The sequence below is a fragment of the Rhinoraja longicauda genome, chromosome 3 (assembly GCF_053455715.1).
Source record: "Rhinoraja longicauda isolate Sanriku21f chromosome 3, sRhiLon1.1, whole genome shotgun sequence".
Taxonomy (NCBI): Eukaryota; Metazoa; Chordata; class Chondrichthyes; order Rajiformes; family Arhynchobatidae; genus Rhinoraja; species Rhinoraja longicauda.
Window position 1 is genome coordinate 39213845 of NC_135955.1, and position 27920 is coordinate 39241764.

Consider the following 27920-nt stretch of genomic DNA (forward strand, 5'->3'; position numbering starts at 1 on the left):
CTTAAAGCATTTATGTACCATAAAATACACTGGATTATAAAAATAACACAATACACAGCAGGCCATCAGAAACTGGATACTGAAATGACATTCCATAATTGGTGAGTTGTAGATCTTTGCTGAATATTTCTAATAATCTGCAGTAAAGATCTGCTATTTACAAAGCATCTGGTACTGTATTGCACACATCTACAGCTGCGCCACTGCGCTGCCCTTAAATACCATATTAATATTCTAAAGGGCACAACACAGTTGTCATTGGGTATGTCGACACATGACGTGTTGGAGTAATTTAAAGGCCAGCTGATCTGGACTGATACATTCCAGTAAGGTGGAGGGATAAGGATGGCAAGGTAAGGGTGGATGACCAAAAAGGCTCCCCTACATAAAAAAATGAAATCAGACAGGGTCCTTGAATATAAGGCAAACATGCAACGACTTGTGTGGACATGTTAGAAGGGCTAAAGGGGGCCATGAGATATAATTGCATGTTGGATTAAAGAAAATCCTAAATACTTTTATGTACATTTTTTTTTTAAAAGGAGCGAACGCGGGGAGAAAGTTAATGAGGGGGATTTATGCTTGCAGTCAGAGAGTGTAGAAAAGGTACTAAATGATTCATATAGTCATTCATCAAGAAGGACACAAAGGACAATGAAATTGTGGGGAAGACTAATATGCTGGGGCAGTTTGAGATCAAGGAGGAGGTGGTGTTGAGGCTCTTGAAGAACATTAAGGTGGGTAAATACTGAGGGCCTGATGGGATCTATCCCAGTTACTGAGAGGCAAGAGAGGAGATTTCAGGTGGCTTGACAAAGATCATTGTACTTTTAGCCAGCGGTAAGGTCCTGGAGGACTATCAAGTAGCCAATGCTGTCCCTTTGTTTAGATAGGAAATAGAATCCAGAAAATTGTAGAGCGGCGAGCCTCATGTAGGGAAGCTATTGGAAAGGATTCATTTGGGATAAGATTTGCTCTCATTTGGAAGAGAATGGGTTAATTGGGGGCAGTGAGATGGCTTTTTCCACAGCAGGTTGTATCTTATGAACTTAAGTTTTTGGGGAGGATGACAAAGGTGATCGATTGAGGATAGGCAGTGGATGCTGTCTACATGAATTTTAATAAGGTATTTGATAAAGTTTCTCATGGTAGGCTGATTCAAATGATTAAGATGCATGAGATCTACTGTGACTTTGCCGTTTGGATTCACAACTGGCTTACTCATAGACAACGGGGTTATGGTGGAACGGCATTATTCAGGCTGGAGATCTTTGACCAGTGGAGTTCCACAGCAATTTGTGCTGGGACCCCCGTGATATAAATAAATTACCCTCGATATAAATGTAGGTGGATTGGTTAGTATGTTTGCAGATTACAGCAAAATTGGCGGAGTTGCACACAGTGAAGAAGGCTGTCCAAGTCGACAGCGGGATATAGATCGGGTACAGAAATGGGCTGAGAAGTGGCATTTGGAGTTTAATCTGAGCAAGTGTGAGGTGTTGCATTTAGGGAGGTTGAATTTAACAAGAAAGTATTCAATTAATGGCAAGTCCCTTAACAGCATTCATGTACAGAGGCATCTCGGGTATCAAGTCCATAGCTCCCTGAAAGTGGCAACATGAGAAAAGAGTGAAAAAGAAAGCGTATGGATGCTTGTCTTCATCAGTCAGGCCATTGACTATAACGGTCAGGAGGTGACGTTGCAACTTTATAAAACTTTGGTTAGGCCACATTTGGAGTATTGTGTGCAGTTCTGGTTGCCCCATTACAGGACAGATGAGGATGATATGGAAAGAGTGCAGAAGACATTTACCAGAATACTGTTTGCATTAGAGCATTTTGGCTACAAGGAGAGGTTGGACAAACTCTGGAGCATCAGAGACTGAGGGGAGAGCTGAAGGAAGTATATAAGATAATGAGAGGCATAGATAGGGCAGACAATCAGAACCCTTTACCCCACGGTGGAAATGTCAGATTAGAGGGCACAGCTTTAAGTTTAGTTTAGAGATACAGTGCGGAAATAGGCCCTTCGGCCCACGGAGTTTGCGTTGACCAGCGATCCCTGCACACTAACACTGCCCTACACATACTAGGGACAATTTACAATTATACCATGCCAATTAACCTACAAACCTGTACATCTTTGGAATGAGGTCTTTGGACTGAGTATGTCTTAAGGTGACATACCTTGATTCTTGAGAAGGGCAAAATGTAAAGATGTGTGGGGCAAGCTTTTACACAGGTGGGTACCTGGAATGCATCGCCAGGACTTTCCATTTGGATTTCTGATGGAGGGGATGAACACTAAACACTGGTGTTCTAATTTGTTTAGATCACTGAAGCTTATTTCTTCATGCGAGTAGCCGGTTTAATCTTGCTCACTTTTCCACCAGTATAGCGTCACGGATGACGCCAGGTCGATAATGACTACACTGACACTCGCAGGAGGGTGAACTCAAGTGATATGGTTTATTTATTGTGACAGGTAGGTCCAGGTCCATGTGAGGGCGCTGGCCTTGGCTGTCAGTGTGCATATGAGTGAGTAAGCATTGGTGACCTCTGGGTTGTCCTAACAGCTCAGTCCTGGTCTCGAAGGAGGAGGAACGATGATCTCAGGCTGTGACCTCAGCTCAATGGTGCTGAGGATTGGCCTCTCCTGACCTGTCTGTCGGTAATGGGGATCAGAGTGGCAACTGGGGTGCTGTTACAAAGGATATTGAAGCTTGAGAAAGGGGAAAGGACATACAAAGACATTTGGCAGGGAGAAATCACAAGAATGATTATGCTGGTTGGGACACATTCCTCTGGCTAAATTAAAATTTGGCAGTGGTCTTTAAAATTCAAGAGTGGGCAGTTGGGAACTGCATTGTTAAGTGATTCTTGAATTCAAGGCATTAGTGTAAAACAGTTTAGTTTAGCAATAGAGCGCGGAAACTGGACCTTCAGCCCACCGAGTCCGTGCTGACTAGTGATTCTCATACATTAAGACTATCCTACACACACAAGGGATATTTTACAATTTCACCAAGCCAAACCTGTATGTATTTGGAGTGTGGGAGGAAACCGCAGCACCCAGAGAAAACCCACACAGGTCATGGGTAGAACGTACAAACTCCATACAGACAGCACTCTTAGTCAAGATTGAACCTGGGTCTTTGTCGATGTAAAGACAGCAATTTTACCGCTGCGCCACTGTGATATTTGTCAGATCAAATCTAAAACTTGGGAGAAATTTATTTTAAACATGGATTGGTTGAAGCAGACTGAATTTAAGGGAAGGCATAACACAAAAGTGGAGAAAACAATTGGGATGCAGAGTTATGGTGGATGAATTTGTGTGACGGCTAATTTGGAGCATAAACACTAGCATAGATCAGACGGGTCCTTACCTGTGTTGCAATTGCAATGTATTTACCTACTGAAGCTTCCATTTGAAGGTTCAATTTTATTGATGATCCTCTTGGGAAATTACAGTTAAAACGAACAAAGGAATAAACGAGTAGGTCATTCTGTCCCTTAAGCCTATTTGCTTTTTGGTTAATCATGGGTGATCCCAGTCTTAATCTTTACAATGTTTTGCACCAGAGTTCTGAGGTCGTTATCAATGTATTAAATGGGAACACATTACATTTAACGATGCAAGAAATGATTTGAATGGAGATAAATTAGACGTTACCAAGGCATTTTATCGATTCATTAAAAATGACAGGTTAACTAGTTAGAGGGCAGGACCACTTAAGAATAAAGGAGGGAATTTATACGGAGTTAGAGGCTTCAGGCAAGGTAATGAACGAGTTAGCTATTGCAGAGATGCTCATTTGTAGTTACAATTCTACTTCAGATGACGTTTTAACCCGGTTAACAACATTTCCTTGAAGGAATTCTGCACATCAAATACCAGCGTGAACATGTGGATGATCAAAGAGTTGAATAAAGTGAGATGTGATTTTATTGTGGTTTCCTTAAGTCATTTGCTGAATGCTGTATTTGTGGTTTATGGTATTTTTTTTAAAGCTTAGAGAGCATAATACATCCTAAGGAGGTCTGTTAAATGTGTCAAACCGTAACGGGTGTTTTTGAAATATGGATTGCTTGGCATTTCCGGTTCAAGGCAAGATTAATACTTTAAGGCTGGCAGCAAATTTTAGATATTACCAGACTGAGATGGGTCCAAATCTCCTGTGGGCCTCCCCTGGGGCAACCCTCCCCTATCTGACAATCCTGCGGGCCCGGCAACCCTCTCCAACTGACGAAGCCCGTTGCCGGGCGGGGAGTGTCCCTCGGGACCATGGGCGGGCAAGGGGGGACAAGGAAGGGTAGAGGGTACCACTCACCTCGGCCCTCTGCTGCCAGCGCTGCAGCCAGAGCGAGCCGTGGACCCAAAGCCGCTCCTGCATTGGCCTAGTCCCCTCCCCACTCCATCCCCCTTATCCCCCCTCCTCCCCCCCACCCACCCACCCACTCACCCACAGTTAAAATGAAAGATGCAATATTTCTGAAATAGCTTTAATCAAGTTAAGAAATAGCTCAGCAGATTTATGAATTGGATGTTCTTGTAATGATCAATGTAAACAGTGAAAACTATTCAAATACTGGGAGGAACTGAACTTGTTCATTGGTTCTTGACCAAACAGGCCATCGGTTAATTTGCATTTGCACCAGAGTTCTCAATTTCACCCAGATGCGATCAATTCTTATAGGGTCATAGAGTCATAGAGTGATACAGTGTGGAAACAGGCCCTTCGGCCCAACTTGCCCACACCGGGCAACAATGTCCCAGCTACACTAGTCCCACCTGCCTGCGTTTAGTCCATATCCCTCCAAACCTGTCCTATCCATGTCTAACTTGTTTCTTAAATGATGGGATAGTCTCAGCCTCAACTACCTCCTCTGGCAGCTTGTTCCATACACCCACCACCCTTTGTGTGAAAAAGTTACCCCTCGGATTTCTATTAAATCTTTTCCCCTTCACCTTGAACCTATGTCCTTTGGTCCTCGATTCCCCTACTCTGAGCAAGAGACTCTGTGCATCTACCCGATCTATTCGTCTCATGATTTTGTACACCTCTATAAGATCACCCTTCATCCTCCTGCGCTCCAAGGAATTCTTGTGTGACAGCTATTTATTATTTTCAGAAGATGCCAATTCATGATTTAAATCTGGAGAAAAAACCAGCACCATTGTTTCTGGTTAAAAGCAAGGTGAACAGTTTTAAAACTGGCAGCAAATACAGAATATAACGTGCCCATTGCTTGTTATTGGCACCTCAGGCTGTAATCTTAATAAAAAGCCTCTTGCAAGATCTGCTCATTGTTGAATGTACCCATCTTCAATGTTGAGGTCTATTACATTGTATTACTATTGCCGTTTGCTAATAAAATACTGTAATGGATTTAATATAGCTGTCAGACCATGATTTTTTTCTCGTTTATATCGGCAACGTTATTGTTAGAGCCACCACTTCAATATCAGACCATCGTGGAAATGTGTCATCAGGTCATAGGAGTAGGCGATTCGGCATTTCAAATCTACTCCACCATTCAATCTATCTCTCCCAACTAACCCCATTCTCCTACCTTCTCCCCATAACCCCCGACACCCAAACTAATCAAGAATACATTTGGCAGATTTTTGTTTGTAATTGAACCTGTTCAAATATGATTTGAAATGAACATGACTTGTATTTAACACTTAGCTCCAATACTCTACAGGACTGCACAGAAGGATGAATTTGAGAGTGTGTTTTGGGAGTTTTTCTTGTTCACTAATGTGGCTGATCTTATTTTATCCTGGACTTCTTTGCAATCAGACTTTTCACCTAAGTGAAAAAGAAAAAAATGAAAGATCATTATCTATCAACAAAAGTAAACACAAAAGTTAATATTAAACCTTAGTTGCACCCATTCAGTCAACAGTGGATCGTGGTTATCTGCAACCATAGACAGAGCAGTCAATGTAATGACACATCAGAAATGTCAGTTGCGTGAGATCGCAGGGATTTCATGCACGCTTGTATTATTGGGTTAATAGATTTATAGAAACAAATCCAGAAACTATGAAGCTTAAAGTGGCAATGTAATATATTAGATTCTTGTCTCAAGTTAACTTCATTTATACATTGGTAGATTAACAAAAGCGATTAATAACTGATGATCATTGCAATAAATCAAAAGCAGAGACATCTGTAGCAAATGTTAGTGAGACGGCAATTTCAGACCGCAGTTGAACATAGGACAGACCGTCTGAAGAAGGATCTCGACCCAAAATGTCACCCATTCCTGTCAAAAGTCCTTGAAAAGGCAATTCTAAACCAATTAGTGCCCTACCTGCACCAAAACACCATCCTAGAAAGTTTCCAGTCAGGTTTCAGAGCCCACCACAGCACAGAGTCTGCCTTGTTGAAGGTACACAACGACCTGCTTCTCACCATCGACACCGGCGACTGTGCAATCCTGCTCCTTCTCGACCTCAGCGCAGCGTTCGATACAGTGGACCACACCATGCTTATTGACCGTCTCCGGTACGCGGTTGGCATTGATGGCACTGCCCTGAGCTGGTTCGCTTCGTACCTCAAAGATAGGAGTTTCGCCATCAACATAGGCAGTTATTCCTCTGCTCCAGCTAGCCTCTCCTGCGGAGTTCCACAAGGCTCCATCCTAGGCCCCATTCTCTTCTCTCTATACATGCTCCCCCTTGGCCAAATCATTCAAAGGCACGGCATTTCTTTCCACTGCTATGCCGATGACACTCAGCTTTACCTCCCCCTGAAACCCAACAACCAGTCAAATTTAAACAGCCTCTTACACTGCCTTGAGGACATAAAATGTTGGATGGCACAGAACTTCCTCCAATTAAATGAGAGCAAGTCTGAGGTCATCCTATTCGGCCCCCCCGACTCCATCAAGTCGATAACAGGCAGTCTTGGAAGTCTATCCTGTCTAGTCAAACCGCATGTCAAAAACCTCGGCATGATATTTGACTCTGCATTAAAATTTGATAAGCAAGTCAACGCTGTGGTAAAAGCCAGCTTCTTCCAACTTCGAACCATAGCTAAAATCAAACCTTTCCTCCAATTCGACGACACAGAAAAAATCATTCACGCTTTCATTTCCTCCCGCCTAGACTACTGCAACTCCCTATACACTGGGATCAGCCAATCTTCCCTGTCCCGCCTGCAACTGGTCCAAAACGCCGCAGCGAGACTCCTGACGGGTACCCGTAAAAGGGACCACATCACCCCGATTCTGGCCTCTCTCCACTGGCTCCCTGTACGGTACAGAATCAACTTCAAGCTCCTCCTATTCACGTATAAAGCCCTAAATGGACATTCCCCCCCCCTACATCAAAAATCTTCTAACCCACCTCTCTAACTCCAGGTCCCTCAGGTCGGCCGACTTGGGGCTACTCACTATCCCGCGGTCTAGGCTTAAGCTCAGGGGTGACCGCGCTTTTGCGGTTGCAGCTCCTAGACTGTGGAACAGCATCCCTCTCCCCATCAGAACTGCCCCCTCCATCGACTCCTTTAAGTCCCGGCTCAAAACCTATTTCTACTCCCTAGCGTTTGAGGCTCATTGAGGAGGCGCTGTGAACTGTTTGCGTGCTACTGTATGTTTCTTTTTTTTTTTAAATTAGTACCTAATCAGATGTACAGCACTTTGGTCAACGTGGGTTGTTTTTAAATGTGCTATACAAATAAAATTGACTTGACTTGACTTGACAATCCTTCTCTCCAGAGATGCTGCTTGTCCCGCTGAGTTACTCCAGCATTTTGTGTCTACGCAGAACAGACCGTGTCTGCACTGACTGATGCCAATTGAATGTCTAAATGCCTCTTAAATGTCTCTTAAATCTGTTCTGCCACCTCCCCATCATTCCAGCCTCTGTAAAACAAAACCTGCCTTGCAAATCTCCTTTAAACTTTAGCCTTTGACTATCTACCCCATCTATGTTATGTAATTTTACATACTTCTATCAGGTTGCACCCTCAGCCTCCAATGCTTCAGCAAAACAATCCAGTTTGTCCAACCTCTCTTTGTAATTAATACTCTCTCATCTTGGCTTCACCCTGGTAAACTCTTCTACACCCTTTCCAAAGCCTCCACATTCATTCTCTAGTGTGATGACTAGAACTGCATGCTATGTTCCAAATGTGGCCTGACCAAAGTTTTATACAGCTGCAATGTTTATAATAGCTGGGAGGTCATGATTCTGCTATAGAAAACTTTGGCTAGGCCACATCTGGAGCATTTTTATGCAGCTATATGGAAGAAAATAAGCATGAAGTATGTCTTTTTTACCAACCTATCTGCAGTACTATAATTCAGTTATTACAGTAGACTGCCTGCCTTATGGCTTCTAAGATATGGTCTTCTTGGCTCATTGTGAAAAAACAGCTCTGCTTATTTAGTTTGCTGACCCCAAGTATAGACTGACAATCCTTTTCAATACCAAGGTAGTGCTGCATTGTTACAGTTTTGATGTTTCAGCCAAAGAGATTAAATCTGTATTTTGCCCCCTCTTTTGGATATATCTACAAGACCTATCTAAAAGAATTACAGGCGAATTCCTGTCAGTGTTCAAGCCAGTGTTTCCACTCAACCAATATGAACAAAAACATATTCCATTCATTTATCTCAGTTGGTTTAATCAGTTGCCATGTTTTGTAAAACACTGACAACAGTTCCATTTGACATAAGCAGCTGGAGCTGCTACATTTGTGATATGAATGCACATAACACATTTCTAAAGGTCGTGAAATGAACAGAACTCCAGGCTTCATTGATTTTTCTGTTTGGTCCCATGGGTGAATTTTATGATTAATTTCATGAATAAAAATAACGATGGTTCACAGAAAACCAGAAGCTGAGATAAAATAGCTGGCAGAGTGGAGCTGACTTTACAAAGCGTTAACTCATTGTCGCATACCTTCATCTATCTTTTGTTCACTGCTGTTTGCTGTTCTGTTTCCTTTACACGCTGCTTCTTGGATGCTGATTGCTTGTATTGAATGCTTCTCTGGTGTTACTTTCTGTATCAAAAAGGAACATGAAAGCCTGCATTTCTAAAACAGCAGGTAGACACAAAACATTTCTAAAACAGCAATTCCATTTACAAGAACCTATTGGGAGCAGGTATGGTTCTTCTAGCCTTCTAACAGGATCGTGGTGTAAGTTATTGGGGCAAATCCTCCAAAAATATGGAAGAACTCGGGGATAAGGACCTGGACATTTTTTAAAACAGACATGCTGGCTGCAAAAACACAAAACCCCCCCAAGGGATCACAAAGGAAGAACAAGTTCAAAGCCTGTCTGTGGGCCTGAGCAGCCACATGACTATGCGAGTGGTGAGAACAGGAAAGGCTGGGACAGAGATAACGAGATTAACTTGGAAAGGCAAAGGAAGCCCAGCAGACGGGGGTGAATAGCCCAGCAGCAAGACAATCACCATTGTAAATGGCCCATCCATCGGGACAATGAGAGCCCATCCAGGTGATGGAATAACGATTAGGCCGATGCATCGTGACATCAACAAACCCATTATCATCGGAAGCCTATTGTTCATGCCAGATCGAAACTGGCAATCATCAAAAGACCCTTTTGTCCAGAGGATCACCTGGGAATTTTCAAGGGAGAAACTCTCGGGTAGAAAAGGGGAGCAGGCAAGCAAGAGAGGAGGCCCCTTCTTGGTTTCCGGCTGCTCTGTTGGACGGCTCCTGACCCTGCATCAATCTAGCTGTAAGTACCCCAGACGACCTGGTGAAATTCCTGAAATAGGATAGAGGTTGAGAGAAGAAGGAGAGGGGGGTGTGTATTTGTAATTAAATTGTGTAAAGTAAGTTTTTACGACATGCCCGATAATTTTCTTTCCATAGTCTTAGTTTAAAGCATAAGTTTTGTCACGTGTTATGTAGTATTGGTGAGATTTGATTTTCCATTTGTTTAATAAAGCCTGTAAATTTTAGACTCGCTTTGAGTCCGTCTGGGTTTCTGTTTTCTCTCATCAGCACGCTCTGGTCAAGTCAACCTTTTATCATATCCCACCATAATTCCGAGGTCTAGAACCCAGGGGAATCCGGGCACCTCGAAACGCCCACTCTCCCTTTTGTATTCTCTCTTGGGAACCGCTCGAGTGGAGTGGTGGCCGGGGTGGCCGTTTGACCCACCGACAAGGGAGAGAATTACTCGGGCAGTTGGGCCCGAAGTGGAGCAAAGGGAACGAAACCCCTACAGTGGCAGATCGACCTTAACACCATTTTCCAACCCTATACCCATATTGCTGGATTTGTTTATTGTCCAGAAATGTATTGATCTGCGGATTGAATGCACAGTTGAGCTGCTCTCGCTGATAGAAAATTCCAAAGGTTAATCACCCCCTAAGGAAAGAGAATTTTTATTTTATTTTTTTATATGGTGGAGAATCATCACCAGCTAGCAGTACTTCAGGAGGGGAAAGCTGGGATCCATGAGCCTGTCTTCATCAATGGGATGTCAACAGCTCCAAGCTCCTGGGCTGTATATTATGTCCTGGGCCCAGCACATTGAGGCAATCACAAAGAAAGATCATCAATGCTTCTGCATCCTTAGACAATTGAGAAGATTTGGTATGTTACTGAATACTCTATCACACATCTAATACAGAACATATTGACTGGTTGTTCGATACTTCAAACAACCAGGATCAAAGGAGGCTGCAGAAATTACTAAACGTTACCCGGTCCATCATGGGTTCAGACCACCCTACCATTGTAGGGATTTATAAGAAATACTACCTGAAAAAGCCAGTTAATATCATCAAAGCTCCACTGCACCCTTGCCATGCTCTCATCTCACTACTACTGGTTCTACCAATTGGTGGTAGCCAGTAACATCTTCTTCGCTGTCATGTGCTGGGGCAGCAGGGCGAAGGCCACGGACACCAACAGGATTAACAAGCTCATCAGGAAGCCTGGCTCTGTCCTGGGGGTGGGGTTGGATTCGTGGGAGGTGGTCTTGGAGGGGAGGATGCTCCTCAAACTGTAGAGCATCTTGGACAATACAGCTCACCCCCTCCATGACACACTGGTCAACCTGAGGGTACCTTCAGTAACAGACTGGTTCCACCAAGATGCAGTACAGAATGCCACAGGAGATCCTTTTTCCCTGTGGCTATCAAACTGCAACTCCTTCCCCTTCTGTCTTGGGGTAGACTGACTCCCCTTCCTGCTGCCCCCCCCCCCCCCTAATCTTTGCACATCCACAATCCTTTCCACTCATCACTTTAATTTCACGTTTCATGTATCTTGTGCTCTATGACTGTTGGCAGATGAATTTCCCTCCTGGGATAAATAAAGTTCTATCGCATTATATCATAGGAAGAAGATACAGGAGCCTGAAAACTGTCACCTCCAAGTTCAAGAATAGCTTCCATCGAGCAACTATCAGCCTCTTGAACCTGCACATCACTAAACTCTATCTCAGCAACTGTGAACTACTATGGACTTTGTTTTGGTTGCACAAGGACTTCAATTTTGCACTACTGTTGTCTGATTACTTAGTATTGATGATTATTAATTTATTGTATTATTAATTAGTGTACATTTATTTGTATGTTTTATGCTTGCCACTTCATATGACAATTAAATACTCTCGCCTCATGACTCTCAGGAGCTAAGGCCCCAATAATGTCACTTGGTGAGTTCCTAATCACAATTGACTTTCCTGGGAAGACAGATTCTTGTAAAAAGGAAGGGAAAGACAAGGATGTCCATGCTTTTAGGTTTTCTAACACTGGCAGAGCTGTGACGTTATCAGAGGCCAAGACAAATATTTACCTGCCTTTATTTGTGGTATGGGCGAGAGTGAACAAAGATCGTGTACAATTAACTATTTTTGACATTTCATTCAAATGGCATACCATGAATACTCAAAATCCGAAAAGTCATTCTTGCAGGAAACCTTTGTTTAAACGGACCACTTTATAACATGTTTCGGTTATAGCGGACGGACCTACCAGCGGCTGCCAATATCACCCCCGGCTAGCACCACCTCCACAGCGTCCCCCCAGCTTATGTCCCTACCAGGCCGGGCCTTCTGCCTCCACCATCGGCCCACACAGCTTCATTGGCCGCTTCCAGCCCGCGGCAGCTGCCGGCACCTCCGCTGATCCTCGCCCATCCCCCGGCCACCAGCAGGCCAAGGCTATCAACTCACCTGGATTACAGACCCAGTTCTGGACTGAGAGTCTAAGGAAGGGTCTTGATCCAAAACATCACCTATCCATGTTCACCAAAAATGCTGCCTGACCTGCTGAGTTACTCCACCACTTTGTGTCTCCTTGTGTATTAACCAGCAACTGCAATTGTTTGTTTCTACAAGTTATACAATGATAATACCTTACTGAATTATAGCTGCCAATCAGCAATAATGGATACCATCCCCCCCCATAATCCATTATAACGAGGGTCTACTGCACATGCAAGTGATTGCACATCAATTATTGACAACAATGCAGAAAAACAGGAGCTACATTTCCATTGCTCCAGTCTTTGCTGAATGAGACAGGTGAGCCTGTGATAGCAATGTTGCAGAGGGCAGTAGGTAATTGAAAAAATTGCTACAAGAACAGAAAGGTCTTGGCACACAGCTAGCCTATGCTGTATATGACAACTCCAAATCTACATCAAAAGCCTCAGTAAAAGCCATGGTAAATCAACTTCCTGCATGGAGAAGGAAACAGTGATGGAGTGTGAATTACCATATAATTAATGGAGATACATTTCAAACATTATTTGATCAGTTGTTTCCTATCGGGGTTTTTGACAGCTGCCAAGAAATCACTAACCAGCTCATTGCCTGATATCCATTTCCTTCTGGCGATCAGCCGGGTATCCAAATATCTAACGAGGAAACAAAAGTCTTGATTACCATAACATGAAGAGACTTATTTATTGCAGTTCATTGTACATTTTTTAATAGTGTCATTTAATAGAGAAAGATGTGGAAAATGACATGTTTCAATTAAGACATTGAATGTGCTGCCTTTCCAGCTTTAATTAATAATGTATTCTGGTTCAATAATGATAATGGACTCTTTGAATTCTATAGCTTACATCGATCACCATGTTTTGGCCAGCAACTTAGCTGTCTGATTAGTCCTGTGTATTTCATGCATTTATCTAATTCCTTTTTCTGAGTTTCTGTGGAATCTACCTTTGCCATACTTTCAGTGCATTGCAGATTGTAACAACTTGTTGTGGAAATTGTTTTCCTACAGTGCCTCTAAACATATGCTTTTGGTTTAAGGATCCTCCAGCTCGTGGAAGCAGTTTGCCTTAAACGTTCATAGTCTGAATATCTTTGTCGAAATTGTCTATGCACTCCTTTATTGCACATTTGCCTTAACTTTCAAGGTGACTAGATTCTTATATTCTTGGCATCATTCTAATAAATCTCTTCTGCCCTGCCCCTCTAAAGAATTTATAACTACCCTGCGCCGAAATGGCTACCCAGTTTTATATGGAAATATGTCAGTACAAAAGCATAGACAAAGATCTTGCACCCCAAATGGTCCATGTCAAGTATTTGTGGTCCACAGGACCCTCTCTCAACTTGCTATCTCATCCTAGGTTAAATAGTCTATCCTGATAGTCTCTCAGCTTTTGGATCATATTAGTATCTTCGAAACTCATTTCCTTAAATTGTATAATCTATTTCAGTGTTGCACAATTGAAATTAACTTTTCCTTTTGGAGCACTGATAGAGAGGTTAATCCACATGATCCTGATGTTATCTTGTTAGCTACTCATCAGAAAATTATTCCTCGTTCAATAGATCTGCACTGGACAGGAACCTCTCCAATGCAAGTCTCTTTATTTGACATACCATTTGAGACCATCCTTCCCTCTGACCACACCAGGTTCTAACATCTCCATACCCACTAATCTTCCCCATATCTCTTTTCCCCGATCACCTGGTGCTTGACATCCCTAATTGTCTCTGGCTCGTGATCTCCCCAATAATACCCCACGCTCCTTGATAGAATCCACAATCTCCACCAGCTCAATCTCCTCCCCTAAACTCCTGTGACCACTCCCTCATATCCCACCACTGGCCTCCAATGTTCCAATGCATCACCACACCCCCAAGCGAATGCCCTGACCAGCCTTGGATAAACATCTACTTCTGCCTCATCCCCGATGCTCAATCTGTCTCCGATGCAGGTACCTGGTACATTCCTGTCGGCCTGCCCTGCCTGCTGCAACACGCCTCCAATACAGACTGAAACCTACTTTCCTGTTCAGGACCCAAATGGACCTTTGGCCATTGGCTCTCTTCCCCTGAAATGTCCTGTTTATTATATTTCACATAACAGCTGATCAGTAGATATTTGTCCAGGTACAGCCAGATATGATTGGTCATTGGCACACCTCACATTTTGTGCACTTTTAATGGTGTGGGTCTATTTTTAGTTCATAATTTCTACCATCTGGAAGAAACAGGGTAGTTGCAAATAGAACTACTAGAAGTTTATGGCTGATCTTTTATCACAGCTGAGTCCACATCCTGGAACTCCCTATCCAGTGGCACCATGAGAGCTTCTTGACCACACAAAGTGCAGCAGTTTAGAAGGTCGTGCACCAGCACCTTCAAGAATAATCAGGTATTGTCAATGAATCAAAAAGAAAATCATTCCACCGAGATGACATTTTCCCCAAAGTAAGGCATCTAAAACTTTTTTCAGTCTTCACTGCAATTCTGCAGCAGAATGAGCAAATGTTCAAGCTGTGATAAAATTACTAACCAAAGTTTGGAATCAGTTTTTGCATTACCTCTAGTTATGTACAGAAACAAATAAGATCACTTATCTATGCACGTGTGTAGGAAGGAACTGCAAATGCTGGTTTAAACCGAAGATAGACACAAAAAGCTAGAGTAACAGCGGGACAGGCAGCATCTCTGGAGAGAAGGAATGGGTGACTTTTCAAGTCAAGACCCTTCTTCATCATTGTCATTCTATTCTTCCACTTTCAAGAGATTAGTATTTATGAAGCATTGCACCTCTTTGATCTTCATTCACTTTTATAATATTTGGTGCAAATGTCCGCCTTTTAATTTACAATATGAATTTCAGCAATAAATTTATTTTAAAGTTCTATCCAATCTACTAATCTTCGTCTGTGAAGTTTATCTGACACAATTTACCATGACTATCTTTAACTGACCCATGTCTATCCGGCAGTTGTAATTTTGTACAAATATATGCAGAGTAATCAGATCATTGTGTAGCTTAATTATTGACTGCGAAAGATTTTAAAAGCATCAAGGGGCAAATAAAATTAAGTTCCAAGAATAAAGCGCACTATCGACCAATATATTCTTGTCCGTTTGTGCAGAGAACCTATGTTCCCCACTCAGGGAGGGTTATAGTTAAGTGACTGATAATGACGGCAGCAATAAAACTTTATTATATGCTATGTACTTCAATAAGCAACAAAATACGCTTAGTACATAACTCTATATGGCAGAACGAATAAGTAGTTTAAACAAAGCATATAAAAGTCAGGTCAGTTGTCGGTTGGTTGGATTGTTGGCAAACTGTGGAGGTGGCAGGGATGGGGGTTGAATGATTAAGAGCAGATCTTGCCTGCTAAGTTGTTTCATGATTCAGCTGTCGGCTGTCCAGTGTATGAGTGAGTACTCAGCTGAAACACAAGGTGGGGCTCTTTACCAAAGAGAGAAGCTTAAGCTTGGCTCTGGTCCCAGGACTTGCCGTCTGACTGTTCCCACTGCACCATGTCTTTTATAACCAAAAATAATTGTAATCAATTATTTACAAGAATAATATTTACAATACAAAACAATACCCACCATCATCGCACAAAGTAAAACAAATATTCTTAAATATGAATATAGGGGGATTGCACGGCAAGCGAGGTCACGACTCCTGACCTGTACTGTTGCCATGCAACGCCTTCTGGAGTGCAAGCGATGAACTTCAGGTAAGCACTTACTATGGCTGCCATTGAAGAGTTGGGATATTTGCTTGGGCTTTTTCTTCTATTTTATGTTTGGAACGACTTCTGTTGTGGAACAATTTGTCGGTCCTAATTTGAGAGGGTGTTGCAGTTGAATGTTGCGGCTGCACTTTGCTGCTGCTCGGCTTCACCGGTCTTCACCCATCAGCGGGTCTCCTGCTCCCTCCCGGCGTTCCGACTGTCCCGACACCTCTCCCGTTCCTGCGCTTCTCACTCCTCCAGGTTCGGCGCTCCTGCTCCGCGTCTCACTTCCTGCGGCTCTTCGGCCCCTCGCTGCTCCTGTTGGCCCTCCAGTCCTTCTCCCCGCTTGCCATCTCCGTCAGCCGGGCTCCGTTTCCACTTGGCCAGCGCGCAACACCTTATGGCTGGGGCCGCCGAGCAGAGCCATGGCCTGGACCTCGGCTTCAAGCGCCCAGCCCAGCGCACGCTGCTGCTCGGCCTCCGCTGTCGATCGGCCTCTCCCCGGCTCCTCTGCCTCCTCCTCTTCGGGCACGACACTCCACTCCTCCTCCTTTTCAACCGCCTCCTCCTCCAAGACCTTCGAGCCCTTCCTCCCAGGGCCTGGCGGGTCGCCGACCTCCAGCACTCGCTGCTTCGGCCCCTACAGACCCTCCAGGCCCCTCGGCTCGGGTCCTTCCTGCTGCTCGTCTCCCAGCTCGCTCAACCCCGCCCTTTCCTCCTCCTCCTCCTCTTCTCACCCCGCCGGCCGGTCGGCGCCCCCCTGCTTCTCGGCCTTGCTCTCCTGCCTCCCTTCCGGACGCCTTCTCCCGCCGGCTGGCCAGACCTTCCCAGCTGCTTCTTGCGTCTGTGGGCTTTGCAGCCCTTCTCCTGGTTCCTCTTCCTCCGCCGGATCCTCCAGCTTCTTCCTCATTTTTTACAGCACAAAAATTCCCTATTTTGACCTTATGACCTTACCTTATCCCCCTATACTGAAACTTAAACGACTATAATTACAATCCTTGTCAAGAATGCATTCCACCCTCTGCGGTGCCCAGCAGTCTCGGAAATCCCCCAGGACGCCCATGGACAGCGCGTGGTCCCATTCCATACCACCCGGGTACAGACGTAACCCCGGAAAAGGGGCAGGCAGCCGGCTCGGGCAGAGCACTCTTCAGCTGTGACTCGCGGATGGCCAGCCTGGCCAGGTCAAGGAGCAACCCAACCAGGTCATCTTCAGATATACCCTCTCCCCAATGCACAGGGTGTCCAAAGATGAGGATGGTGGGTTTGAAGTGTAGCCAGTAGGCAACGAGCAGCTCCTTCAGGTATTGGAACAGGGGCTGTAACCTCACACACTCCATATAGACGTGGAACACAGACTCTTCCAGCCCGCAAAAGTTGCAGGCGGCTGGCGAATGTGAACCACGAGAGAAACAGGTTGCACAGGACTCATCGTGCAGGACCCTCAACCCCAGGTCCCCGATGTAGCCCACTCCACCGCTGCATGACTGCAGCCCACTCCACACTTCCTGACTGCAACTCTTTGCACCACTGCCTGAGTGCCCTCACTGCACTGCAGTCCACTGCTCCGCTGGCTGGAAGTGGGCACAGAATGTAAGGTCCACAAAGAAAACGAGGAAATGGTGTAAACTCTCAACCAGTCATGCAGCACGTACGGATACTGGTTTTTGCTTCAAATTTATGACATTTATAACTTGTTTTTATTTGCTGCTTTTTGTTATTCAAAATCCCAAATTGGAATTTTGGCAAACTCTTAAAATGACAAAATACCCAAGTGTTGCCGTGGAGAGCCGACAACGTGCGTGCTCCTCATTGGACATAAATGAGTACCAGCCAGTGGGTGGGTCAATGTACACATAGGTGGAGGCATTATTGGGCTCTCTTAATCTCACAACAAGGGAGTGCCACCCATAAACCGCAATGAATTCCGATCCAGAAGTCCGGTTACTTGATACAACCTTATTCCTCTGCTTTCAGAATAAAGTTCAAGCCAACAAAGGGACAAACACAAGGGGGTGAATGCATCCCAGGGCAGGATTGTAATATAGTTATTTAGTATTTAGAATATTTGGTATTTTTTGTATTTGGTGGTGGGTGTGTTGGCATTGTTTGTTTTGTTGTAAATAATCGAATAAATCTATTTTTGGTGAAGTAAAATAAAACAAAGGGACAAATGGTGAAGGTGACTTCCAAAGGTTGGAATCCTTCTCCATTATTCACCAACCAGAACCTGGTTTTATTTCATATCCATACTAGGATTTTGATTTTGATGGCTAGACCAATATTGATTGCCTGTTCTGAGGCCCCAGCTAAGCAAGATGCTACGGGACTAAAGTCAAACGTAGACCAAACTCGACAAGGATGTACATTTCCTAGCTGCCATCAGCCTACTGCAAACTCTGAACATTGGCATTGATATGGATTTATTATTGTCATGTGTACCAAATGAGATACAATTAAAAACCATGTTTGCATGCTATTCAGTCTAATCATACCATACATGAGAACAATCAAACCATACGCAAGTACAACATGTAGTGTAAAGAGAAAACTAAAGAGTGCAGAATGTAATATTGCAGCTACAGAGATAGTCCAGCAAAAAATGTGCAAGTGTTGCACGGCATAGATTGGGAAATGTGGACTACACACTGAGCTTATGAGAGATCTGATCAAGAGTCCAATAACAGTAGGGAACCAGGTGTTCTTCAATCTAGGTTACGTGCTTTGAAGCTTTTGCAGCTTTTGTCCAAAGGGAGAGGGGGGAAGAGAGAATGACCTATATATGAGTGGTTCTTGATCATGTTAGCTGCATTCCCAAGGCAGCATAAACTGTAGATGGAGTCAATGTGGGGGAGAGAATGGTTCGTGTTCACAACTTCTTGTGGTGATGGGCAGAGCAGTTCCCAAACCAAGATAGAATAGTTTCTATGGTGCATCTGTAGAACTTGGTAAGAGTCATTGGAGGCTTGGCGCGTTTCCTTGGTCTTTTGAGGACATAGACCTGTTGGTGCGCATCTTTGCCATTGTGTCAATTTGGTTAGAACAGGGCAAATCATTGGTAATATTTACACCAAGGAACTTGAAGCTCTCGACCATCTCCACTTCAGCTCCATTGATGCTGGCTGGGGCATGCACACAACGCTGTTTGCTAAAGTCGATAACTAGCTTTTTTGTTTGGCTGACATTGTTTGTGGCGAACATGATGCCGATCTCATCTGCCTGTATTTGATCCATGTCCTATTCCCTGCACTTTCATTATGCCTATCTAAAAGCCTCTTAAATGCCACTATGGTATCTGCCTCCACCACCACTCCTGGCAATGCGTTACAGGCCTCCACTATATGCAACTCTGTGCAAAGAACGTGCACCACACATTTCCATGAAACTTTCCCTCTCTCACTTTATAGCTATGTTCCCTATTGTTGGACATTTCCACCATGGGAAAAAGATTCTGACGTTCTCCCTGGACACCCTCTTACTTTTAATGTAAGCATAAAAAACCTTGGGATTTTCCTTAATCCAACCTCCCAATGACATATCACGGCCCCTTTTCTAGTTCTTAGTTTAGAGATACAGCGTGGAAACAGGCCCTTCAGCCCACCGTCTGTGCCAAACTGCGATTACCCATGCACTAATTCTATCCTACACACTAGGGACAATTTACAGAAGCCAATTAACCTACAAACCTGCATGTCTTTGGAATTTGGGGGGAAACCGGAGCACCCAGAGAAAACCAATGCAGTCACAGGGAGAATGTACAAACTCTGTACAGCCAGCAGCCTTAGTCAGGATCAAACCCAGATCTCTGGCGTTGTAAGGAAGCAACTCTACCGCTGCGCCATTGTGCCGTGAATTAAATAACTAATTTGAACAATGAGGTTCTGTAAAAACATTGACCTCCATTTTATGAACCAGTTTACTTTTCACAACTAATCCTCTCTCCACACTCCTCGGGAGCAAATTGTACAAAATGACAAGGGCTACGTAAACATGTCCAACCAATGCAAAGCTTCAATCAGTAAAGCTGTGGACACTGAACTAGTTTGTAGTTTGTGGGAATTGGTGACGATGTTCCAACTCTCTCACCATTGCTGCTCTGTCCCATCCCTATCTGTACATTGTCAGATCACTGGTCTGGCATCTGGCACCAAATGTGCAGAAACGTACATCATTTAAATATTGGAAAAATCAAGGCCATTTGTCTCCACCACACAACTCTATTTCTTAATCATTAACTTCATTCCTATCCCTGATAAGCCCAAATCTGGACAACACCCTGAGCAACAATGATATCTGTTTGACCCAGCAATGAACTTCTAATCAGTCAACAGCTCCATCCCCAGGTTTGCACCACCTCCCACCACCAGTCATTGCTTGACTCTACAACTGCCTCAGCACAACTCTCATCCACACCTTTTTTGCCAGCTTTGACTGCTCCAATGTGCCTTGGTTGGCCTCCTATCTTTCCGACTTAAATGTTTCAGCCTTTCACTTGCTTATCAATCACGCGTGACATCTGGGAAACAGACAGTGGTGTAGAGTCAAAGAGTGATACGGTGTGGAAAGAGGCATTTTGACCCAACTTGTCCATGGGTCAATATGTCCCACCTACACTAGTCCCACCTGCCTATGTTTGGCCCATATCCCTCTAAACCTGTCCTATCCATGTACCTGTCTAAATGTTTCTTAAACGTTATGATAGTTCCTGCCTCAACTATCTCCTCTGGCAGCTCATTCCATACACCCACACCCCTTTGTGCGAAAAAGTTACCCCTTAGGTTCCTATTAATTGAATTGAATTGAATTTCTTTATTTGTCATTCAAAACAAGTTTGAATGAAATTTAGTTACCATGCCGTCACAACACCAAAAAAGCAACAAAAACACACAACTACTTAATCAATACAAACATCCATCACAGTGACTCTCCTCCAGGCACATCCACACTGTAATGGAAGGTAAAAAAGAAAGTCTTATCTCCCTCTTACTTCTTCACCCGCTGTCGGGCAATCAAAACTGCTGTGTTATAGACAATAGACAATAGACAATAGACAATAGGTGCAGGAGTAGGCCATTCAGCCCTTCGAGCCAGCACCGCCATTCAATGCGATCATGGCTGATCACTCTCAATCAGTACCCCGTTCCTGCCTTCTCCCCATACCCCCTCACTCCGCTATCCTTAAGAGCTCTATCCAGCTCTCTCTTGAAAGCATCCAACGAACTGGCCTCCACTGCCTTCTGAGGCAGAGAATTCCACACCTACTTAATTAAGGCGATCGAGGCTCCCGACTGAATCTTTCCCCCCTCACCTTAAACCGCACCTCACCTCTAGTTCTTGATTCCACTACTCTGGGCACGAGACCTTGTGCGTCTCCCCAATCTATTCCTCTCATAATTTTGTACACCTCTATAAGATCAGTGTTCATTGAGATTTTGTAACATCTGTGTAGCATTCAGTTAATAAGTCTGACATGAGGCACAAAGGGAAATGTCATGCATTTATAACCTTTAAATATTGCTCCTAATCTCAACACCATCTTTGTAAGGAAACAACTTATTTGTAATTTAAGTATTGTTGATGACTACTCATTGTTAAAATGTAACGTGGCATGCAAATGCATACAGCAAGCTCCAACACACACCAATAAAATAAATAACCTGACCATTGTTATATCAATTGAAGTTGGTTGAAAGGGATAAATATTGACCCTGACATTACGAGAAATCTCCTGTCTTTAAAAGAGACATGGAAGCTTTAGCAACTCACCGGGATGGAGTCAGTGCCTCTAAGGTGTAATGTTTCCTCAGTACTGCATGGTGCAGCTAAGGTGTCTCCAGGTGTAGTGTCTCTAAGGTCTAGTGCCTCTAAGGTGTAGTGTCTCTAAGGTGTAGTGTCTCCAGGTGTAGTGCCTCTAAGGTGTAGTGTCTCCAGGTGTAGTGTCTCTAAGGTGTAGTGTCTCCAGGTGTAGTGTCTCTAAGGTGTAGTGTCTCTAAGGTGTAGTGTCTCCAGGTGTAGTGCCTCTAAGGTGTAGTGTCTCCAGGTGTAGTGTCTCTAAGGTGTAGTGCCTCTAAGGTGTAGTGTCTCTAAGGTCTAGTGTCTCTAAGGTCTAGTGCCTCTAAGGTGTAGTGCCTCTAAGGTGTAGTGTCTCTAAGGTCTAGTGCCTCTAAGGTGTAGTGTCTCTAAGGTGTAGTGTCTCTAAGGTCTAGTGTCTCCAGGTGTAGTGCCTCTAAGGTGTAGTGTCTCTAAGGTGTAGTGCCTCTAAGGTGTAGTGTCTCCAGGTGTAGTGTCTCCAGGTGTAGTGTCTCTAAGGTGTAGTGTCTCTAAGGTGTAGTGTCTCTAAGGTGTAGTGTCTCTAAGGTGTAGTGTTTACTCAGCACTGCATTGAGCGCCCAAGGCACCTTCAGGTCTAGTGTCTCCAGGTGTAGTGTCTCCAGGTGTAGTGTCTCCAGGTGTAGTGTCTCCAGGTGTAGTGTTTACTCAGCACTGCATTGAGCACCCAAGGCACCTTCAGGTGTAGTGCCTCTAAGGTATCTTTAGTTTAGTTTAGAGATATAGCGCGGAAACAGACCCTTCGGGCCACCGAGTCAACACCGACCAGCGATCCCCGCACTTTAGCACTATCCTACACACACACTAGAGACAATTTACAATTTACACTTATACCAGCCAATTAACCTACAAACCTGTAGGTTTTTGGAGTGTGGGAGGAAACCGAAGATCTCGGGATCCCGTAGTCGGGATCGAACCTGAGTCTCTGGCGCTGTAAGGCAGCAACTCTACCACTGCGCCACTGTGTTTCCTCAGTACTGTCAGTGCCTCTAAGGTGTAGCTTGTCACTGCAACAGCTTTGTGATGTCAGTCTTTAGACAATGACGATGCTTGAGATGTGATGGTGATCACATTAGACATGTGGTTGTGACCCAAACTTCCTATATCTCCACCTGCAATTTGGTCGTTGTACTGAACGCAAGCTCATTATTTTCCAGCTCGTTCCCTTAAACTGTAAAGAATGGCAATGCAACCCATCCACATCCTGTCATCCACACGTGTCAACTTTCATTTCCTCTCTTGTCATCACAGTCCATCATTCCCTCTGCTCTGCATCTCATCTTCCATTGCAACAGTTGAAGCTTGCTTGAATAAGCAGCAATCTCCATCATTCTATATACAAGCAGCAATCTCCATCATTCTACAACCCTGCTACAACTCTGATTCCCAGCATCCTCATCTTTGTTCTCCATTAATCATAGCACTTCTGCAATTGTCACTTTGCTCAAACGGCTCCTATTTATTTATTTGTTTATCTATTTACCTATTCATTGATCCATCTATCCATTTATTTATCTATTTATTTATCCATTTATTTATTTATCTATCTATTTGCCTGTTTATCTATTTATTTATTTATTTTTCATTTATTCGCCTATTTATCTATCTATTTATTTATTTATCTATTTATTTATCCATTTGTTTGTCTATTTATTTATTTATCTACTTATCTATTTATTTATTTATTTGTTTATTTTTTGCATATTTATTTAGGGATCTGACCATTGCTTGCAAAATAACAATTTTTATTGTCCATTTTAAATTGTCCTTGAGAAAGTGGTATTAAACCTCCTTTTCTGACTGTGGTTGTGTATAGTGAAGGTACCCCATGTGCTGTCAGCAAGGTATGTCAGGTTTTAAATCCTCAGACACCAGGGATTGGTGATATATTTCCAACAAGGATAGAGTGTGCCTGGAAGAGGAACCTCTATTGATGGTGACAGACCCACATCGTGGTTGTACTTGATGCTCAAAGAGAGAGATGTGCTCTCATCAGTAAACTTCAATACATTCAAAACTCCGCTGCCCGTCTACTCACCCACACCCCGATCCGTGACCATATCACCCCCGTCCTTTACAAACTCCACTGGCTCCCCATCCCCCAGAGAATCCAGTACAAAATCCTCCTCATAACCTACAAAGCCCTCCATAACCTGGCCCCATCCTACCTGACCGACCTCCTTCACAGGCACACTCCCACCTGCACCCTCCGCTCTGCTGCTGCCAATCCCCTATCCCCCCACATCCGGACCAAACTCAGATCCTGGGGGGACAGGGCTTTCTCCATCGCTGCTCCCACCCTATGGAACTCACTACCCCAAACCGTTAGAGACTCCTCCACACTCACCACATTCAAAACATCACTGAAGTCTCACCTGTTCAGTACTGCCTTCAACCACTGAAGGTCACCACACCTTCTGTCTCCTTTCTCTGTTCGTTTACTTATTTACTTATTTATCTATTTATTCATTACCCTATGTTCTCTAAATCCCTGTAAAGCGTCTTTGAGTATATGAAAAGCGCTATATAAATGTAATGCATTATTATTATTATATTGCTGGTATACATCTTGTAGGTGTGTAGGAAGGAACAGCAGATGCTGGTTTACACCAAAGATTGACACAAAATGCTGGATTAACTCAGCGGGACAGGCAGCATCTCTGGAGAGAAGGAATGGGTGACATTTTGGGTCAAGACCCTTCTTCAGATATCGTAGTTGTTGGACACTATCGCCATGATGCACCAATTGGGGAGGGAGAGGCATGAATATTTAAGGTGGTAGATGTGAAGTCAATCAAGTGGGCGACTGTGGCTTTAGCTCTGGATTCATTACAAATTTTTGAACTAATGTTTATGTATCCTGTGCGGCTTCAGTGCAGGGGGAGGCTGAATGGTCAAATGCTTGCTCTGTTGCTTTCCACTAATGCCCTTTGGTTCCAGCTAGGGAGTCGGCCAAAGACTGTTCCTCTGTGGCAGAGTAGGCTGACTTTAAGTAGCAGGGCATGAGCGCGGGCTCTGGCCAGAGGGATGGAGTGGTGCAGACGATGGCTGCCGCTGAGCATGTTTGGTGACAGGTGGAATACGTTAAGTGGACTTTCCCGTCCCATGTCCTATTTTGTTATCATACCTCTTTGGTACAGCGCCAGATCATTGTGCTCTGGTTCAGATACCAGATATCAGATACCAGATAGCATTCTCAGGACACAGACAGGTTTTCCATCATCCCATTTATAGCAATGGACAATTTGCTTTCCAAAATCTGGATGGACAGGGTCGGGGGCTATATGCATTAATTTGAAAACTGAGTTTAAACCTCAATGGAGACAGTCTCTCCATGGGTAGATATACTTCTAATTCTCTGGGCCAGGATTCCAGCAGTAGATCAATATGGCTCCTCACCGTCCACACAGTATAAAATGTGCTTGCTGTATTTGTCACTGCGTGGTTAAGTTGTGAATGAAGCATGAGCATTTATCAGTATCTCGCAATCTTCAGTGTTTGTGTTGCTGGTTGGAGAGGTGGTACCAAGCTGCTTCCTCACTGGCTGCCATTCCCTCATTTCTCACTGTCTCTGCTCTTTCACTTCTTTGCTCTTACTGTGGCTCCCTCTGTGCTGCTCTGCTGCTTCCCCTTCTGTCTCTGTACCTGCTGGCACTGCTACTCCCCCACTCCTATCCCCAGGCTGTCTCTGCCATTTCCTGGCCTTGCTGCTGTCTCTTGTAACCGTGCTCCCTCACTCTGCTGCACCTTCACTAAAGCTGATGCACCTCCACTGCCCTGCTCATTCTTCTTGCTTTCTGGCTCGTTGTCTCTCCTGTTCCATTCTCTGTTTATTTGCTAACTTAACTGCACTTCCCTTGTTTCTGTGGTTCCTCACATTCTTTTGCTGCTTCCTTGTCCTTCAGTGTATCTGGTAATCCCTTCTACTTTCCTGCTTCATAAATAAACTTTATTCGTAAAAATATAGACAGCAAATACAACACAATCAATACAGGTCTTCCTTTGCATTTCATCCTGTCAAGAAAGTCAATACATTCATTGTGCTGTCAAGCAATACAGGCATAAGGCACCACTGCCTCTCATGTGCCATCTTTGACAATACATCCATCCAGTGTTCACGAGGCTGTTACACAGGTCTCAACCCCTCACTGTCTAATAGTAGCAGGACCTTGGATAGCAGTGTGTAGAAAGGAACTGCAGATGCTGGTTTATACTGAAGATAGACACAAAGTGCTGGAGTAACTCAGCGGGTCAGGCAGCATCTCTGGAGAAAAAGGATGGGTGACGTTTCAGGTCAGGATTTAGTTCAGACTCTATCTCTATTCCGAATCAGTGTCTATCCTTGGATAGCAGTCCTTCCCCACAAAGCCTTTGCGTTGGCTGAACCAAACTTTAGTGCATCCCTCAGTGCATACGCCTGCAGCCAAGAGTGAGCCTGTCGACAGCATTCTGTTACAGACAACTTGTTGCACTGAAAGGCCAACAGGTTTTGGGCAGACCAAAAGGTGTCTTACACTGATGATCTTCCAGCAACATTATTGTCTGGTAAATGTCCCTAGGAACAACCCATAGATCTATTATAGACACAAAAAGCTGCAGTAACTCAGCGGGACAGGCAGCATCTCTGGAGAGAAGGAATGGGCGACGTTTCGAGTCGAGACATAGATCTATTATGCAACTGCTCAAGATAAACTTTGATAAAGACCCTTGGATCCTTTCAACAGTCCTTCTTAGCAGATGCACAGTCCACAAAGACACGACTTATCAGCATTGCGGGCATCTCGAGGGAGTGTGAGAGATTCCACCATGCAGGAAGGAGCTGATGGGGAGGGACTCCCTCACTTCCAACCAGGTAAGATTTTAGTGCTTGTTGGTAAATTCTGGAGATGATGCATTCTGCCAGTGGTTTTGAACGTCTGCTCAGGAAACCATCCACAGGGCTTGCACGATGTTCCGTGTTGGCCACTGCCTAACAGACCTGTGGTCAATGGTGTTTTACTGCAAGAATGTTTCGACAAAAGACTGGTAGTGGGGTGGGTCCAACTGAATGGAGCATTGCACCTAGCCTGAGTTTGAGATTCGTGCCAATCTCCTTCTCTTTACTTTAGCTGTTGATTTTTTTCATTTCTAAGCACTAATTCTATTCTCTTTTGTAAGTTACTATTGAATCTGTTGCCACTACCATTACACAATCAAAATCAACTTTTGTTGATATAGAAATAAGCTGCGCTTTTAATGGTGATAAAACTCAAGCCAAACTCAAGCCTAATCATCAATTCAATTAAAAGCTTTTAATACTCCTTTAAATTACAATTTGAAAATTAAATATTGAAAATTAACAATAACCAAATGAGTTTTATATGTTTTAAGTGTGAAGAGAGAGCTAGGACAGAAATTAACTGTTATGACCAGTTTAGGAGAAATTTTCCAGACCAGCAGTGGTTTGTGTAAAGGCAAGTGACAGGATTTGCACTTTTGTAAAGTTTGTGGTGCAGCTCTGGTTTTGATCCTTACCTCTGCAAATACGAAGGGTTCCTTCTTCTGGGAAAGTGAAGCATAACTTCACCTGCATCAGGCAGCCATTTTATGGATGTGTCTACTCCCACGCCCGCGTGTCCTTCAGCTCCTGAGGAGATCGGCATCTGCGTTTAATTAAAATACAAACACGGATGAAATTGCCAAATATTTCGATCCATGTAGTCAATGTGAGCAAACACTTCTGCACTGGAACAGACTTCCCGAGTTCCACCAAACTGTGTACCTAGTCAGTGTGGATCTTCACATTAGCCCGGCCTTACACTGGTATGTTTGGTTGTCATGGTAGCAGGTTTCAGAATCACTCTCTTGCCAGTGTGTTTCACTTGTAAAGAATCAAATCCAGCCAAAATCTCAATCCCGCTCCTTTCAACAAATGTTAATGAAAAATGAGGTGAACAATGAGGTTTGTTTTTCAGCTGAAATTGAGGTCACATTTTAATTACTGAGACATTTTAGGAATGCATATTGTGTTGGAACACTGGATATTTGGGCCATGTCTGTAGTAGGGAGAAGAGAACAGGAGAAAAGAGTGACAAGTAAAGCATCTTTTGAGACTTTATAACTTATAAGTGCAGTGAA

The 27920-nt window shown here is 43.9% G+C and overlaps 1 protein-coding gene across 2 annotated transcripts; it reads right to left on the reverse strand.

Moving 5' to 3' along the window:
- Positions 1-4510: 4510 nt before the first annotated feature.
- On the reverse strand, positions 4511-27600 carry LOC144592369 (uncharacterized). Of its 2 annotated transcripts, XM_078396924.1 has the most exons (5): positions 27565-27600; positions 27318-27445; positions 12821-12875; positions 8927-9029; positions 4511-5819 (listed from the first exon to the last, which is right to left on the reverse strand). In XM_078396924.1, the coding sequence occupies exons 2-5, from the start codon at positions 27443-27445 to the stop codon at positions 5707-5709; spliced, it is 399 nt and encodes a 132-aa protein (XP_078253050.1). In that variant the 5' UTR covers positions 27565-27600; the 3' UTR covers positions 4511-5706. The 2 variants fall into 2 exon arrangements, with proteins under 2 accessions (XP_078253050.1, XP_078253051.1); XM_078396925.1 differs by lacking the exon at positions 27565-27600 and having other exon boundaries at positions 27318-27513.
- Positions 27601-27920: the final 320 nt, after the last annotated feature.